Source organism: Cryptomeria japonica, chromosome 6, assembly GCF_030272615.1.
Source record: "Cryptomeria japonica chromosome 6, Sugi_1.0, whole genome shotgun sequence".
Lineage (NCBI taxonomy): Eukaryota > Viridiplantae > Streptophyta > Pinopsida > Cupressales > Cupressaceae > Cryptomeria > Cryptomeria japonica.
The window spans coordinates 211,558,559-211,575,281 of record NC_081410.1 but is presented as its reverse complement, the minus strand read 5'-3'; the positions used below and the strand labels follow the sequence as shown (position 1 = coordinate 211,575,281).

At 37.8% G+C, this 16,723-nt stretch overlaps 1 protein-coding gene across 1 annotated transcript in view; it reads right to left on the bottom strand.

Annotated features, from left to right (window-relative positions):
* The window catches only part of LOC131050957 (coniferin beta-glucosidase-like), a 53,205-nt gene extending 48,282 nt beyond the window's left edge, over positions 1 to 4,923 (bottom strand). Inside the window, exons 1-11 of the mRNA XM_059222017.1 lie at positions 4,789 to 4,923; positions 4,627 to 4,693; positions 4,470 to 4,528; positions 4,310 to 4,385; positions 4,056 to 4,215; positions 3,700 to 3,948; positions 3,486 to 3,605; positions 3,067 to 3,319; positions 2,876 to 2,978; positions 2,657 to 2,765; positions 2,376 to 2,555 (exon numbers count right to left, since the gene is read on the bottom strand). Of these exons, the coding sequence (XP_059078000.1) occupies positions 2,376 to 2,555; positions 2,657 to 2,765; positions 2,876 to 2,978; positions 3,067 to 3,319; positions 3,486 to 3,605; positions 3,700 to 3,948; positions 4,056 to 4,215; positions 4,310 to 4,385; positions 4,470 to 4,528; positions 4,627 to 4,693; positions 4,789 to 4,911 (1,499 nt within the window). The 5' untranslated portion in view covers positions 4,912 to 4,923. The remainder of the gene's footprint in view (positions 1 to 2,375; positions 2,556 to 2,656; positions 2,766 to 2,875; positions 2,979 to 3,066; positions 3,320 to 3,485; positions 3,606 to 3,699; positions 3,949 to 4,055; positions 4,216 to 4,309; positions 4,386 to 4,469; positions 4,529 to 4,626; positions 4,694 to 4,788) is intronic.
* Positions 4,924 to 16,723: the final 11,800 nt, after the last annotated feature.

The window sequence follows — 16,723 nt, the reverse complement described above, 5'->3', positions numbered from 1 at the left end:
AAGAATATGCCAAAATAGATTAGTATCTTTTTTCAAACCATGGATGCAACCAGTAAGAAATTCCATAATATTAACCTGGTTAGAAATAGAAATACCAAACATAAACCAAATTTCTTTAGCAATAATGCACTCAAAGAAGACGTGTCTAACAGATTCATGCACTCTAAATATATTGCACATATCAATAATGGATTGATCTTTCCTAAAAGGAAGCTTGTTAATTAACATAAACCATTTAAAACATGTTTTCTTAGGAACGATAGGACTGTTCCATAATCCTATGAATACTTTTTTCCACTGCTTTAAAGATAAATCTGCATACCACAAAGTATTAGCATGATTGACAATAGACTCATCATAAGAGAGGGTATTATAAACAATGACAGTTTTAACATTAGAAATAAGGATATCATTATTCTATTTATAATTAGTAAATTTGTTACTATCCACATTACAATTTTTAGGCAACTGAAGAACAACACAAGCATTTTTAACCATATTGTAAGTTCTTTTTTGGGAAGTCAGAAGATCATACTTAGCACTAAGTCTTCCCAACTCATAAGCATATCACTATCAATAATGTCTTTAAAGCAACAAATACCTTTGTTAGCCCATGCTCTGGCATATTAGCCTTGTGTAAGCACAAGAGGTTTGGAGTAGTGGAAAAGGTTCCACTAGATACATCTCTCTCCATGAATGTGATCATTGTTGCTATCCCTACTATTGCCCTCTAGATAGATTTAAAGACACACGAACCTTGTACTGAGACTGGGAAACCTCCAACCACCAGGTCACAAAAAGGTTAAGACTTCCAAGATTTAGCCCCCTTAGGTACAACCCTCATAATGTTGCTTATGACCAAGACTTTCCATGGTTCACTGCCTTCAAATGCTTGAAAGATCCATTTTGCAGCAAGTGCAATCCATTGGAGTCTTAGATCCTTTAGTCCGAGCGCTCCCAATCTCTTCTCAATATGACACCAACCCCATTTAACTGAATGTAACTTATTGTTTCCTTCCCCATCAGACCATAAGAACTTCCATATAACTTTCTGGATTTCAAGGATCTGATAGTTACAAAACATCCAGACAGATGAATAATAAATGTTGTATGAAGATAGAATCTTTTGACAGACTTGCACTCTGCTAGCAAGCGACAGATATCTATTGTTCCACCTATTTAATTTATTTTCTATTTTACCTCTAACCCATATCCACATTTCCTTTAGAGAAGGGGAGATAGAACTCATTGGTCTTTGGACATGTAGTGGCGTGGTTAAAACACTTCGTTGGTGATGCAGCCACCAAGGTTCAAATCCCTATTGGGCCATTGAGTTCGCATGCCTTGTGAGTTGTTGGGCTTGCGGGTTTGATCAAGTGAAGTGTGGGGATGAGGTCCCTCGTTTGTGGCTTCACCAACTCATAGCTCCGGGTGAAAAGAGTTCACATGGAGCCGGAGGGCATGTCATACTAGTGTCATTGGTCACGTTAATTTTTTTACCAAGCATTTTAAAATATCAATATCGATGTTAATGATAGGATTGAGATTAGGGATGAATTAGTATTAGTATCACTGCTAATTTATTGAACCATTTCACGTCAATCTTATTACAATCAACTTTTTACTATTATTTATGAATATTAAATATTTTCAAATTTGATGTCTCTCAACGTACTTTACTTAGATATTTTAAAATATTATTATACTAGTAGTTAAAATTATTGTAATATTTTGTAACAATTTTGAATAATAAAAAAAAGAATAATTTTAATATATTTATAATCACTTCTCTCTTATAAAACGTGAATTATATATATATTTCAAACTAAACAATACATATAATTTTTATAATTTTTGAATATAATTAAAAAAATAATAATGAAAATATATTTATAATCACTTCTCTCTTATAAAACGTGAATTATTAAAAAAATTATATTTCAAACTAAACAATACATACAATATTTTAAAAAATTATAAAAAATGATATACTGATCATTTAATAACTCCTTTAAGTGCTTTAACTATACTTTAACACATATTGCACAACCTAACATTTTAAGCCAGCGATTTATTTCGTCCGAACATCGCCACATGTCTTGTAGTAACCAAATCGAAATGACATTATTTTTTTTTAATGTACAATCATCTTGGAAATACAATGCAAAAGCCACTGTGCAATTCCCAATTCTTTGATGGGAACTCACAATCATCCATCCCTCACCAAGGTTGCCAATATACTTACATTTTTGGTTTTTGGATTGTAGGGCGGAGTTAGTCAAATCAAGTGAAATTATTATACATTACATTTCATGTCCGTTCTTCCCGTCATTATGTTCTTTTTTTTTTTCCTGGATTTTTTTGCCTGTCGTTACATTGTGCTGACTGCGTCCTTCCGAAGGAATTGTTTTACCCATTCAGCTGATAGCTTCGGGTATCTATTCTGAGAATGCTTATCCACATAATATAGCCCAAACCTCAATTTGTAACCGAATCGCCACTCAAAATTGTCAAGAAGAGACCAAATGAAGTATCCGCGCACATCTGATCCATTCCTGCTAAAAACAAAAATATATACAAAGCTCAACGTCAACAAACATCCCATATTATAAAAATAAAAATAAATACAAGGTAAAATACCCTCTACGAGAATTACCTGATTGCCTTTGCCAGGTAATTCAAGTTATCACTGTGAAAATGTATTCTCCTCACGTCTTCTAAAGCTTCCTGCAATGTGGCAGAGGAATCCTTGGATTCTGCATACCCTGTTCAACCATTTACAGACATCTTATCTTTTAGATATTGTTTGTTGTGGAGCATATAAGCTGCCTCGTGCATTCGAATTTTGAAAAGCTGGATAGATGGAATAGTTTACCGTTTTCTGTGATGAAAATAGGAGGCCTGTTGTAGATTTGTGTTACATATTCCACCATATCCTGAATTCCACGAGGCACAACATATAAACCGTTCATTCCTGTCTGAAAACAATTAATGAAATCATATCAGACTCTTGGCCAAGCATACGTAATCCATGACTTAAAAAGAGAATTCATGTGAACTTCTTACTCGTTCTCCTATGAGAATTCCTTGTCTTTCGCCGGTCAAATAAACCATGGAGTCCGAATACAAGCGTGTAGTGGAGTCGAGGGAAGGAATAGGGGTACTGCTTGCATACAATGTTGTGTACTTGTTTATGCCGATGAAATCGAATGATCCTGCAAGCTTCCCAGACATTTCTGTATCGATAGTAGGTAGGCGCAATCCCAGTTGTTCACGCATTTCACTTGGATAATTCCCCACAACAATTGGATCCAGAAACCTGCATTCAATTTAAGAGCTTGCGATCGATATCAATTGGAAACAATACAACGATTTCTCCATGGCACCCATATAAGTCTGATCTGAATAAAACGCAATGTATGCAATATCTAATGAGTAAACGAGAATCCCAATTTGAATCAGAAAGCATTGTTTCGAATACCCACCATCGTATATTAAATGCTAGAATTCTATGGACAGCTGCTCTGTCCTCGGGAGTGTCTTCCAAGGGTTCATACCAAGGTGCGCTAATCACGAATCCAATAGACCCCCCTTGAATTTTCTGAAAATTATCGCAGATGTGTAAGAACGAATTCAGATTCAAGAACATTAACGAACTATTTTACATATGGCAGACCCGAAATTAATGAAAAATACTGATATTTCGTCCTATACGTGTTGACTGCAGCCGCATGTGCGAGCAAAACATTGTGTGCAGCAACATATGGCTCAGATAGGGAATTCCCAGAAACACAATTTCCGAAAGGCACAGAACACCTTGTAGGAGGAAATACTCCAACGGCGTAACCCAGTGGAACAAAAAGATTTGGTTCGTTCATTGTAGCCCAGTACTTTACCCGGTCACCAAAGGCTTTGAAACAAATATCCGCGTAGGCTTCGAAGTCCGTTCTGCACACAAACAAGTCAATATATGTAAGCGACTTTCAGCTTTAAACGAATTTGTTTTACTGTTTAAATGTTGAAAACAGATGCCATAGAATGTAGAGATTGCATACACTATCTGTGGACTGATCCATCCGCCGTAGGAATCTTGAAGTGCATTTGGAAGGTCGAAGTGGAATAATGTAACAAATGGTTGAATACCATTTCGAAGAAGAGCATCGATAAAATTATTATAATACTCAATCCCGGCCTGGTTGATTTTACCTTTACCATCTGTAAACATAGCAAAGGAGCTTTCAAATTCTATTTCCATTGTTCAATACTCTAATCATAAAACTTTCAAGTGGAGAAACGAAGAGCAATATACCTGGAAGAATTCGAGACCAGGATATAGAGAATCTATATGTGTCTAACCCAAGTGATGCCATGAGCTCGATATCTTCCTGTTTTTGCAGCCATGGTCAATAAACATACAGCTGAGAGAATTGAAGATTACAAAATGGATTGAATAGATGATGATTGTGTACCAGATATTTGTGATATTGATCATCCGCTACGTCTCCGTTGCTTCCATCTTGTACACTTCCTGTATTGTTCAAATTCATTAACAGCACCACATTAATTTCAATAAACAGTTATAAACACACACTCAAGTACATTGAAGATCTAGCATAGAGAACAGACCTGGTGAATGTGTGAAGGCATCCCAGTTGCTGAGACCCTTACCTCCTTCTCTCCAAGCACCTTCATACTGTTTCAGAATTAAAAAGTGTTAGAAATAAGAGTCCTGAGTATTAGACAACAATAAATGAGCATTCACAAGGGAAGATGTGAAGATAAAGAAACCTGATAGGCAGAGGAAGCAGTTCCAAACTTGAAATTCGGGGGAAAGTCGTTCCTGTGCATTCCATTAGTCGTGGAGAGAATGCTAAATAACAAGCAGAGAAACGAAGCCTGAACCATTTCCATGTTTTCTGCCGAAAAAAGATTTGTGAGTAGCAGAGCAGATGCGATCTGAGTAAGATACATAGAGCGGAGAGAAATTGGATGTGGGTGGGATATATATAGATAGCAGAGAGAAATTGTTTAATAGATTTGGAAGTTGCCAAGCAAATGCGAGTAGCAGTAGTTTGTGGGGCCTGAGATCGAGTTCGTTATTTGGAACCACGTATACACACGTGCAATGGGACTGATTCAAACTCATGTTGAGAAATAGTAGGCAGTAATAATGTTGGAAATCTAAATTATTTTTATTATATTTAATAAAAATATGAAATAATCAATATGATATATTAAGTTAAAATTAAAAATTCGATATTATATCAGTTTGACAATATCTTTAGATTTTACATTATCAAATCTAGAGATTCAAAATCTAAAAATGTAGATTTGGCAAGATTTATGACTATCTTGTTAGGATGGTATATTAAGTTTATAATCTAGTTTTAAAATAGATTTTATATATATTTATAAAATGTTATATTTTTTGATTTATTATGAATCATTTACTTAAATTCAACTCTTATTAATTAAATAAATGTTTTAATAACTAGTATAGGTATTTTAAATATATTTATAGAGAAAAAAAAAAGAAATCAATTTGAAAATTTTAAATTTACTTAAAATTAATTTATTTCAGTTTTGAATTATATTCACCAAGATACATAAATCTTATTGCATCTATATTAATTTTTTATTTATTTTAAACAACTTTTTTAGAATTTGTATGTGACTTTAATTTTACTTTTAACAATAGTCACCATTTAATAATTCTAATTTCTAAAACATTGTTATTCACATCTAACTTTTTAAATTTAAAATTTAAATGTGCTATAATATAGATATTTTAAATATTAATGTCAACTAATAATTTTTTAAATATTTTTAACAATTTATTATTTTTACGAGATGACATTTGTATACTTCTATGTTTATTGTCTTTGCAACTTTCCCACTCATCGCATTTTTGAATTTCTGCAATGGCTATCATTTTTGCAGGGGAGGGCCCGTCCTCCCTGGAACCTAACCCCCCTTGCTAACCTACAGCTATGTCTAGATTTGGCTCTCGTGCTGCGCTCCCAGAGTGCTGGGTGGGCTCCCTTGGTTGGTGATCCTGTCGTGGACGCTTGTAATGCGGCTCTGCATGAGGTTCCCTCCCATGTGAAGATTCCACATGAGACCTCCAACATGGATTCTATCTTAGCAAGATTCCCAAGACTGATGTTGTGGGGCCTTTGTCTGGGGAAGCTCAAGTGAGCACATGGAAAGGTTCTCTTGTTGGGAATACTAAGTCGGGGTCATTGACTCTGCTGCCAAAGGTAACTGCTGGTGAGGATGGTCCCGAGATTTGTCTCCCCGACAGTATTATGGATAATATTGCCTCCTCCCTACACCTCTGCTTGGTGGGGATATTCTTGGCCTTCAGACCCACGATAGATATGGTTAGAAGATGGGCTGGTTCCAGATGGAAACTAAAAGGCAGTGTCTCTGTCTCTGCTATGCCGGGTGGGCTCTTTTTATTTAGATTCACTGTAGAAGAAGACTTTATTTACATCATGTTTGGTTCATGGTCTTACGACAAATACTGCTTAGCTCTCTCTAAGTGGAAGTCGGGGTTTGACCCTAGTGCAGACCTCCTCAGACTGGCACCGGTCTGGATCAGACTCCTTGGCCTCCCTTTGGAGTTCTGGGATGACACCATCTTTAGATGGATTGGCAACTCTTTTGGTCAATTCGTTGCTGCTGATAATGTGATGATGCAAAAGTCTAGACTCATTTATGCTCGCCTATGTGTGAATGTGGTTGTTAACAACCCCCTCCCTAACTTCATATCTCTCAAATCTAAATGGGGTAAATGGACGCATGCTATTGTCTACAAGAGCGCCTCTCTTTATTGTCAAAGGTGTGGAAAACATGGTCATGTAATAGATGACTACCCAACCCCTCTGCCTACGGAGGAAAAACTGAAGGAGAAGTTGTCCTCCCCGGGATTTGTCAATGTGGAGGCAACTCAGAATGTTACCCCCCCCCCCAATCCCCTAGTTACTAACAATATTGAGGATCAGGTCAAGGACTTGAAGGGAAGGGATGGTCCTTAAGATACTATTGAGGAGGGCTACCCTTTCTTGGAAGGTATCCTTAATATGATGAAGACCCTTGACCCCAAGACAACACCTCCCTCCTCGGGGAGATGCTTGGACCCGAACTTAGAAGAGGGGGAGATCTCCCAGAGGAAGGTAGAACAAGAAGGACTGAAAGCTGAAGAGTGCTTCAGAGAGAAGAAAGGGTACAACGAGACCTCTCTGATTGTGCTTAAGAAGCTGAATCCCAATACTATGGGGGGAAACGGGAGAAGTATATGGTGCACAGGGGCTGGGCCCACGCCTCCCAAAGTGAATGTCCTAGATCCAACCTCCTCTTCTACAACTTCTCAATTTATAGGGGAGAAGTTTGGTGTGGAAAATTCCAAACCGGTAAGTACTCCTATGGCAACAAGTGAGAAATTATCTATCAAGGATACTTCTACATTGATAAATCTGACAAGGTATAAGTCTATGATTGGTGGTCTGTTATATCTAACTCAGACTAGACCTGATATTATGAATGCAGTAAGTATTGTTTCAAGATATCAAAGTAATCCTAAAGAAAATCATGAATGTGCAGTAAAGAGGATATTCCCGTATTTGCAAGGAACAACATAATATGGTTTATGGTATTCCAGAAATGATGATTTCACTTTATGTGCATATATTGACTCAGATTGGGGAGGAGATACTGATGACAGGAAGAGCAGTTCTGGTGGAGCTTTCTTTCTTGGAAAGAAACTGGTTTCATGGATCAACAAAAAATAGTCATGCATTTCTTTATCTACTGCAGATGTTGAGTATGTTGCAACAACAACTAATTGCACTCAAGTCTTGTGGATGAAGCAAATGTTGAAGGATATCAAGGTAAATTGTAGTGAACTGGTAGTTATCTACTGTGATAACTCTGCAACTATTGACATGTATAAGAATCTGGTATTTCACTCTAAGACTAAGCATATTTCAATAAAAACATAACTTCTGGAAGGACAAGGTAGAAGCAAAGGAATTCAAATTGGTTTATGTGAACACTAAAGAACAGACTGTAGACATATTCATTAAACCGCTGTCTAAGGAATCATTTGAGTATTTGAGAGACAAATTAGGGGTTTCTGCCCCTCCGACAGAGACTTGATTGATGAAGTTTGTCATCAGTCCGACATGCATTACCAGAGACATTATTCATTCTGGCACTAATGAGTGGTGCTACTACTCAGGGGGAGTAGTCAACTTTGAGAGTCAGAGGTTTACATTATTGCTTTGATATTATTGCCAGATTTCTGGCATTGATGTCAAAGGGGGAGTGATAGTAATGTGAAAAATCATTCAAAACCTTACAGATATATCATTCACAGGGGGTGAGCTATTGATTGTTCGTTGTCTTCCACAAGAAAAGACTTGCTTGAAATTTCTTGTAGATGTTTTTCACATCTAGTGTTGCCATCAATGTCAAAGGGGGAGATTGTTGGCATAATGGATGAATTGATTATGTGTTGCATTGATGTTTTGTCATTGATGTCAACACTAGCTGTTATGGTTGGTTACCGACAGACAAGTTTTGGTTACCGATAGAAGATCTAGTGTTACCGGCAGAAGAGACTATCTGTTGGACACTTTCAGCTTGTTTGGATCAGTGAAGTATATTTGATTTCATGTGTTATATGCTCCATGAACATGTTTTGGTCAGTTGGTATTGGCTTGGTAATCGAATGCTATCATACACTCTAGTAAACCCTTACTAACACTGGTTTAAGGCTTTACCGATAGAGCTTTCATTGAGGAATCATGACAGGATGCATAATTGGTGTTGGTGCAGCTTCTTCATGGATTTCAGGATGCTGAAGATGTTCTTTGATCATGCTTCAACTACTTGAAGACATTGCTTTGGCGTGGTGGACCCAGAATAGGTCTAGTACATATCTAGGTTATGGACCGGTATCATGCTAATGTGTACTCTACACGTTACCGAGATGTTTCGAGAGGATTTATGGATTTGTTATTATTGTTTTGGTCTTAAGCCAACATGGCATATCATTATAATATGGAATTATGTAATGATCTTATTGTAATATCTTTTAGGTGGCTGACCTAATTGGTTTAGGCCTTAGGGTTTGTATAAATAAGAGGTAGAAACTCTTTGTAAAGTATCATGGTTATTGGAAAGGTCATGGTCCAATGTGTGAATATTGTAATATCATTCAGGCAGAGGAGTTGGTCGATCATTGGTGATCGAATTGGATTCAGAAGATGATTTAATCCTCCGACATTAAGCTTAACCGGGACTGTAATCAGGCATGGTAGATGCTATTTCTGGCAGTTCACTCTATTGGATTGTTGTCCATTTATCTTGAGATGGTTGTAGCCTCTCTGTAGTAAGTGAGACTCTTTTGTAATGAGCAGTATGCTCTAGGCAGTATGCCTTCCTGCAAGTGCAGACCCCTTATTGTAACACATACTTTCTATAGAAGTATCATCTGACTGTGGGTAGGCTTCCCACCATGGTTTTTCCCTTTCTGGGTTTTCCACATACAAATCATGGTGTTATGTGGTATGGTTGCTTTGCATTGATTATTTGGTTAATTGTTAAGCTGTATTGTTTATCGGTATCTGTTCCTACCGGCATTTGTATGTGTTTTACCGGTACTTGATTTGTTTAAGGTTGTATTGTGGAATAAAAGTTATAATTTGCTAACAACTGATTCACCCCCCTTCTCAGTTATTCACCGGTTATCCTAACAAGTTTATGACTGAATATTGTCCTATCAGCCTGTGCAATTCGGTCTACAAGATCTTCTCTTTAAAGTTGTTGTCAACAGAATCACACCCCTTCTTGATAGATGTATTAGCCCCTCTCAGATGGGTTTTGTTCTGGGCAGGTAGATTCTCGATGCGGTCATAACTACCCATGAGGTCATCCACTCCATGGAGAAGGGTCGCAAACTAGGTATGCCTCTTAAACTTGACATCTCAAAGGCTTATGTTAAAGTTAGCTGGAATTTCCTGTATGTTGTTCTATCCAAGATGGGATTCCGGGGAAGATTCTTCAATGTTATCAATGTGGCAGTGGAAAGTGTTCACTACTCGGTGATTGTCAACGACACCCCTTAGGGATTCTTCAAGGTTGGGAAGGGACTAAGGCAAGGGGACCCTCTCTCACCTTATTTGTTTATTATGGTGGCTGAAGTTTTGAGCAAGAACTTCTCCCACCTAATCAGGAATAGAAAAATCTTGGGTGTGAAAGCGGCTTCTACCCTTCCTCCTGTGGTTATGCAACAATTTTTTGATGACACCTTCTTGTTTGGCCAGTCGTCTGTTATAGAAGCTAAAGAATGGAAACACTTGTTGGAAGATTACGCCTTGGCCTCAGGACAACTTATCAATTATAATAAGAGCAAAATCTATTTTTTCAACACAAATAGGAATCTCCAAGGTAAACTTATGCAAATCCTTGGATGTTGTGCTGCTAATCTTTCTGATTCCTACTTGGGTCTTCCCCTCACGATTAAGGAGGTCACCCCCCAATTCTAGGATTCTATCTTAGAAAGAATGTAGAAGAAACTTGCTGGTTGGACTGGAAAAATCCTGATTAGTGTTGGTAAACTCGAGCTTCTGTCGGCCTCTCTTCAAGGTGTCTCGGTCTATTTTCTATCACTATTTAAGATATCCATTGCTATGGCTGAGAAACTTGAGAAAATCCAAAGAAGTTTTCTCTGGACGAGGATGGAGGAAAATTCTAGACTCATCTTAGTCAATTGAGAGGTGGTGTGCAAACCTAAGTACATGGGAGGCCTAGGGATCAGAAAAATTTCGAACCTGAACAAGGCTTTGTTGACTAAAATTGGATAGAATCTTGTGAAGGATAGAGCTGACTGGTGCAAGATTATGCTGGAAAAGTATTTCAATCACACCCCCTTCTCTTCCCTCCTATCTTCTAATGAGATCCCTCCTGGATCAAAGATATGGAACAACATTGTCAAAAAATGGAAGCTGCTTAAGCAGAGTCTAAGATGGCAGTTGAGCAATGGTGAGAAAATTAGATTCTGGGAGGACAACTAGATTGGCGATAGAACCTTGGCCTCTTCTTGCTTTAGTTGCCTCATGGGAACCCTCAAGGACTTTCCTGGTCCTCTTGTGATGAATTACATATCCCCCTCTCACTGTTGGTTGAGGCTTGCTGATGGTCTGGGAGATAATACTCACTGGGGCCTTTTGGTGGGGGAGTTACAATCTCTTCTTGAGGTGGTCAGGATTCCTTGATTCCCTCATGCTGATAATTTTGTTTGGGCTATGAATCCCTCAGGGTCTTTCAGTGTTAAGTCGGCCTATAATCTCTTGTTCACTCCTATGAACGACTGCTACAGCTAGAGAGAAGTTTGGAATTCTCAGCTTATCCCTAAAATAAACTTTTTCTGGTGGACGACTCTGCACGGGAAGATCCTAACTATTGATAACCTTAAAAGGAGAGGCTTCCTGTTAGCCAATCAGTGTGTTCTGTGTAACTATGCTTAGGAAAACATAAATCATCTATTTATCCATTGCCGCTTCGCTTCTATGGTCTGGTACAAATTTTTACAGAAATTCAACATTGCGTGGACCTTCCTAAAAGACTTGCAACAATTTATCAGCAATTGGAAGTGCCCCTCTGCTCACCCTCTGATTAGACAGTTTTGGAAACTCATCCCTCCTCATATCTATTGGCATATCTGGAAGGAAAGGAACAATTGGATCTTTCATGAGACTAATAACTCTGTTGACACAGTGGTTGGCATAACAAAAAAGCTCCTGTGGGAGAATGCTTTGGTCTGCAAATGGAAAAAATCGCAATCTGCCCCTCTGGTGATGGACTGCAATTGGATTAGCACATGGAATCTGCTTGACAACTTCCTCCGATATGACAACTCTTAAAGGATGGAGAGGCTTAACACTAGATGGTCGGCCACATCCCCCTCATGGCTCAAACTTAACTTTGATGATGCCACTCACAGTGGAGTTGCAGTGGGAGGTGGAATTATAAGGGATAGCTTGGGCAACCTGATTTTGGCCTATGCGGGGAATTTTGGCTCTACCTCGAGTAACATGGTTGAATCCCTAGCGCTCTTCTGGGGGCTTAAATTGGCTCTCGATATTAATGCTAAAAGACTGATCATTGAAGGGGATTCTAAGATAATTGTTGGGGCGACTAAAGGTGTTTCAGAGATTAGCTAGAGGATTAACAACATACTCAAGGACATATGGTCTATGATTGTTTGGCTTGAGGAATTTCAAATTCAACACATTTGTAGAGAGGGAAATTCTGTGGAAGACTCTCTAGCTGTGATAGGCCTTGAGATGAAAGGTATGAGGTGCTGGAGACACCTGGAATCACTTTCTGACAAACAAAAATCCCTCATAGGGAGAGACCAAAATTTCATTACTAACCAATGATTTGCTATGTCCTTTGCGATGTCAAGATGCAGGAGAGAAATTCAAATTTGAATTGGGCGAGCTATGCCAAGGTGGATTTCGGTGGTCCCCATTTTCTCCATCGCACTGGTCTGGTGATGACGTGTCCGACCACCTATAATTGTGTTACCGAAGGATTGTAGCTTCAACTTTTAATCATTAACTTGATAGACCATAGAAAGTACAACACTTATTGCTAAAACTGGAACTTAAGATTTCTCCATAATAAAGATCTTTGCAAGTTGGCAGACGAGTTAAGAGGTGTCCTTTTACATGCTTATCGGAGTTGGCGGACGCTTTCCTTGGGAAACACCATAAAAGATAATTATTGCAGCTTTCACCACACTTTGGCTAAATTTCTATCGATCATTCTTATCCTTCACTATGGTTTTTCCCTCTACATAACCATTACTAGTCCCGCACTGCTTACCAACTTCACTTTGGAGGAAGCTGATATGGGGGGGGGATTTAGTTCGAGTTGAGCTAGACATTGTGGATGACTGCTTCCGCAATGACCCATGTACTTGGATGTATGTCAAGGAAGGGGGCACTATCCCATTCATGGAAGCCATGACTAGGTTTGACGGAAACCTCTCCATGCAGTTTGTAAGCAATTGGAATGATAGGAGAGTTGTTATGGGGGATATTTCGTTTGAAATTAATGAAGACATCATTGCCCAGGCTACGGGTCTTTCAACTGAGGGAAGGAAGTGGAAGAAAACCAGTAGGGTCACGGATGAGATCAATATGAACAAATTCTACAAAAAGGGTGAGGAGCCAGTGAAGATGCGTGGGGGTTTCAACAGAGAATTCCTTCCTTATCCATGGGACCAGGTGTTTAAAATTATTATTAAATATTTTAACCTTGAGGGAAGATATGGAGTTTTCTATTATTACCACTTCCCATTGCTCAATCATTTTCGCAACCACGATATTATTTTCTTTCCGTTCATTTTACTTCATGCTTTAGAATCCATTGTTAAAGAGGTTCGTCATTGCATGAGTCAAGACAACAATTTCACCATCCTCCATTAGGGTTTAATGTTTCAGCTCTACAATTTCCACAGGATCCTGTGTCCGCCTAAACCCATCTCTATTCAGCCCGCTCCCTCCCTCCACGACCCCCCTGTTGGTTTTAAAAAAGGAAATAAAAAGACCTCAAAAAAGCCTATTACGCCTTGTCAATCCTTTGACCACACCCCTCTCATTTCCCCCCAAATTGGGGAGAAAAACAAATGCAATCCTTTGGCTGCCAAAGCTACCTCCAAGAAACCTAAGAAAGAACCTTAGATCTTGTTAGTTGAGTCTGACGCGGAGGACGGTGCGACTCCTCGAAGGTCCAAAATATTTGCTAGCAAACCCTGTAAGAAACAAATTGTTGTGAGGAAGAACTATGCCAAAGAGGGTGAGGAAGATTCTGAGAAGGCAGAAAGTGATAAGGCTGAGGATGATATGGAGGCCACAGAGGGCTCAGAGTCTTCTAAGCAGGATACCAATATCCCTGACTTTGAGACTATTAAGGATGATAATAAGAACACCTCCCCTTCTTCTGTCACTTCCCCCTCGCATAATCAGATCTCTGAGGAGGACAGGAGAAAGTCTGAGGGCGGTTAGACTGCTGTTGAAGGTGGAAAGAAGGAGGAGGTGGTGCCTTGTGCGGGATGTAATGCTATCTCTGAGGACCTAAACAGTGTGAAGAAGAAGCTGGACAATCTGGATTCCCATGTCAGCAAAATTGTGAAATTTGCCATTAAAGTCATGCACTCCTCGACCACTTCAATATGCCTACTGCACCAGGAAAAAGTGAAACAGGGTGGGCTGGAAGGTGACACCACGAAGGAACTGTTGAATTCCTTGCTGAAGATTGGACTGGGCTACTGCTCTCCCAGCACATGGGAGCTGGAAAAAATGATTAATGATTGATGCTTTCCTTTTTTGTTGTAGTTTTAGTTTCAGGATTGGTTGGATCCCTGTTAAGTTTAATTTCTTTATCAGCCATATGAGGCTTGTTAAGACTCTTTCTAATTTCTTTAGTTTTTATAGTCTGAACAATATGCTTATCTCTAAGGATAGATGGTTTAAGGTTGGTTTCTTTTTGGTTATTTGATGTTTAAGTTGCTATATGGACGAGATTGTTATCAATCTTGGGTTACTCTATAGCTGCAAGTGGTTGGTTGACTGTCGTTTGGTAGCTCTGCGTGTGTTGGTTATGCTCTCTCTGAGGCTTTCTGTGTATTTTGGGTCAGCCGCCTTGTTTTGGCTTCTTTATTATAAACAATAATTTAATATTTTTAATTATATTTTAATTTAATTTTCTATTTTTTAAATAAATTTATATTTATGTATTTTATTTTAAAAATATTGTCTTTATAATTAGATATTATGTAAATAATTTCTAAATTTAAAATAAAAATATCTTTTATTATTATATTATATTCATTCCTTACTATCATTGTAAAATATTTTCAATTTCTATGCCCATAAGCTAACTCTACAATGGCAATAGGCTTTCTTATCCAAACAAATAACATGTGTGATGCAAACACATTTAATTTTTTCAAGATTTGCAATGCAAAAACATTGATTCTAAAAAGACTAGTTCTAGTTTTTTTCATTTTTATTAGTTTGCTAATTGTTTAGAAGAGAGATTTTTTATTTTAATTTTTATGAAAAAAAATCAATAAAGATTACATTCTCTACTTTAATTTTATTTTTAAAATTTCATATCTATGAACATATTTTATATAATTCTTTAAAAATATAAATATGAATAAACTAGCATTGTAAAATACTCCTAATATTTTAATAATCCAATAATCCAAAACAGATTAAAGTTTAAGGGATTAAATTTAAGCGTTGTGACACAAGGCATATTAGTTGTATTGACATTCGAATTTTATTCTGAAGGGTAAAACGTGTCGCCGTCAAATCCCACGGCCAAAACGTTGAAATTTTAGTTCCATCCATTACTTAGCGAGGTAGAAAAGATTTAAGGAAATATTAGTTCCGTTCTCTATTAAAAAAAATACGCTAAATCAGAAATTGAGGAGTCAGCTAGACAATGGCAATCTAGTCATCATCGTTGTTATTTTTCGGCTTACGTGGAAACGACGCCAATTTCTGAGTCATCTACATTAACCGTGTTTGACTACTGACTAGGTAGGTTCATTTATTGATTGTAAAGCGTGTTAAATGTTATTTATTGACTATATTATGTAGAACGAAATGTGGACTTTGACGCTTTATTTTCCCCTGTTGCTGCTATTATCCATTCACCACGTTTTTCCTTGGCTAATTCATCTTCTTTTATTCTCTCGCCCACTTCACACTTATATTGTGCTACAAATGTGACATACATCCCTACTCTTTACAAGATATGAACTTGTGACTTTTTTCAAGAGTACAAATTCTCCACTATTAGACCAACTTAAATGTTCCCTAAATTGTTAATTCATTTTTCTTTTAAAAATCCATTTTTAAATATATGATACATACCTATTTATTTCTGACCATAAAAAATAAGGTAAGACCATTAAAAATAAGGTAAGATTAGGGTTAGGTAAGCTAGAGAAGGGTTGGTAGCAAAAGTCAAATTTGTGTGAGGTATGGAAACGAGTGTGATAGTGAAATACGCGTTTATAAGAGAGTGAAGTGGGCATAAAAATGATGAAGGCCGCGAACTAAGGGATGCAAAAACGACGAGAATGGTTAAATTGGTCATTAATTACGTTTATAAAAAGAGACCACTACAGGGTACAGTAATAGAAAGTAAAAAGTGAATTTCGGCTTCACACACCTACCAAGTCAATCGCCCATTCTTACCCGGTCAACAACTAATAAAGTAGGCGAGTCAAACGAAAAAGGGAGTAGTTGAATATGTATGTATATACGACTCAGAAATAGTCTTTGCCATATAAGCCGATAAATAACAACGATGATGACGTAACGCTGATCACAACTATGATGCCATTTTAGGCTGAGTTGTCATTTTAAAACTTCCCAAACGCCGTATTTGTTTGAGCATTCTGCTTACGACTTTTTTATATTAGTGGGCCAAATCAAAATTCCCCCTTACTATCTGTGGGCGGTTCATTGCCTTTGTGTTTTTCTCCCAAAAATAGATTGGGTTGGGAGCGGTCCAACTATTGAGCTTGGTCCGAATCCCCCCCACCAAATACTCAATGATGTCCTCACACTTGCTTCGACACTTCCAAATCTATTAAAATAATTTCTCTCTACTCTATATAACTCACCCA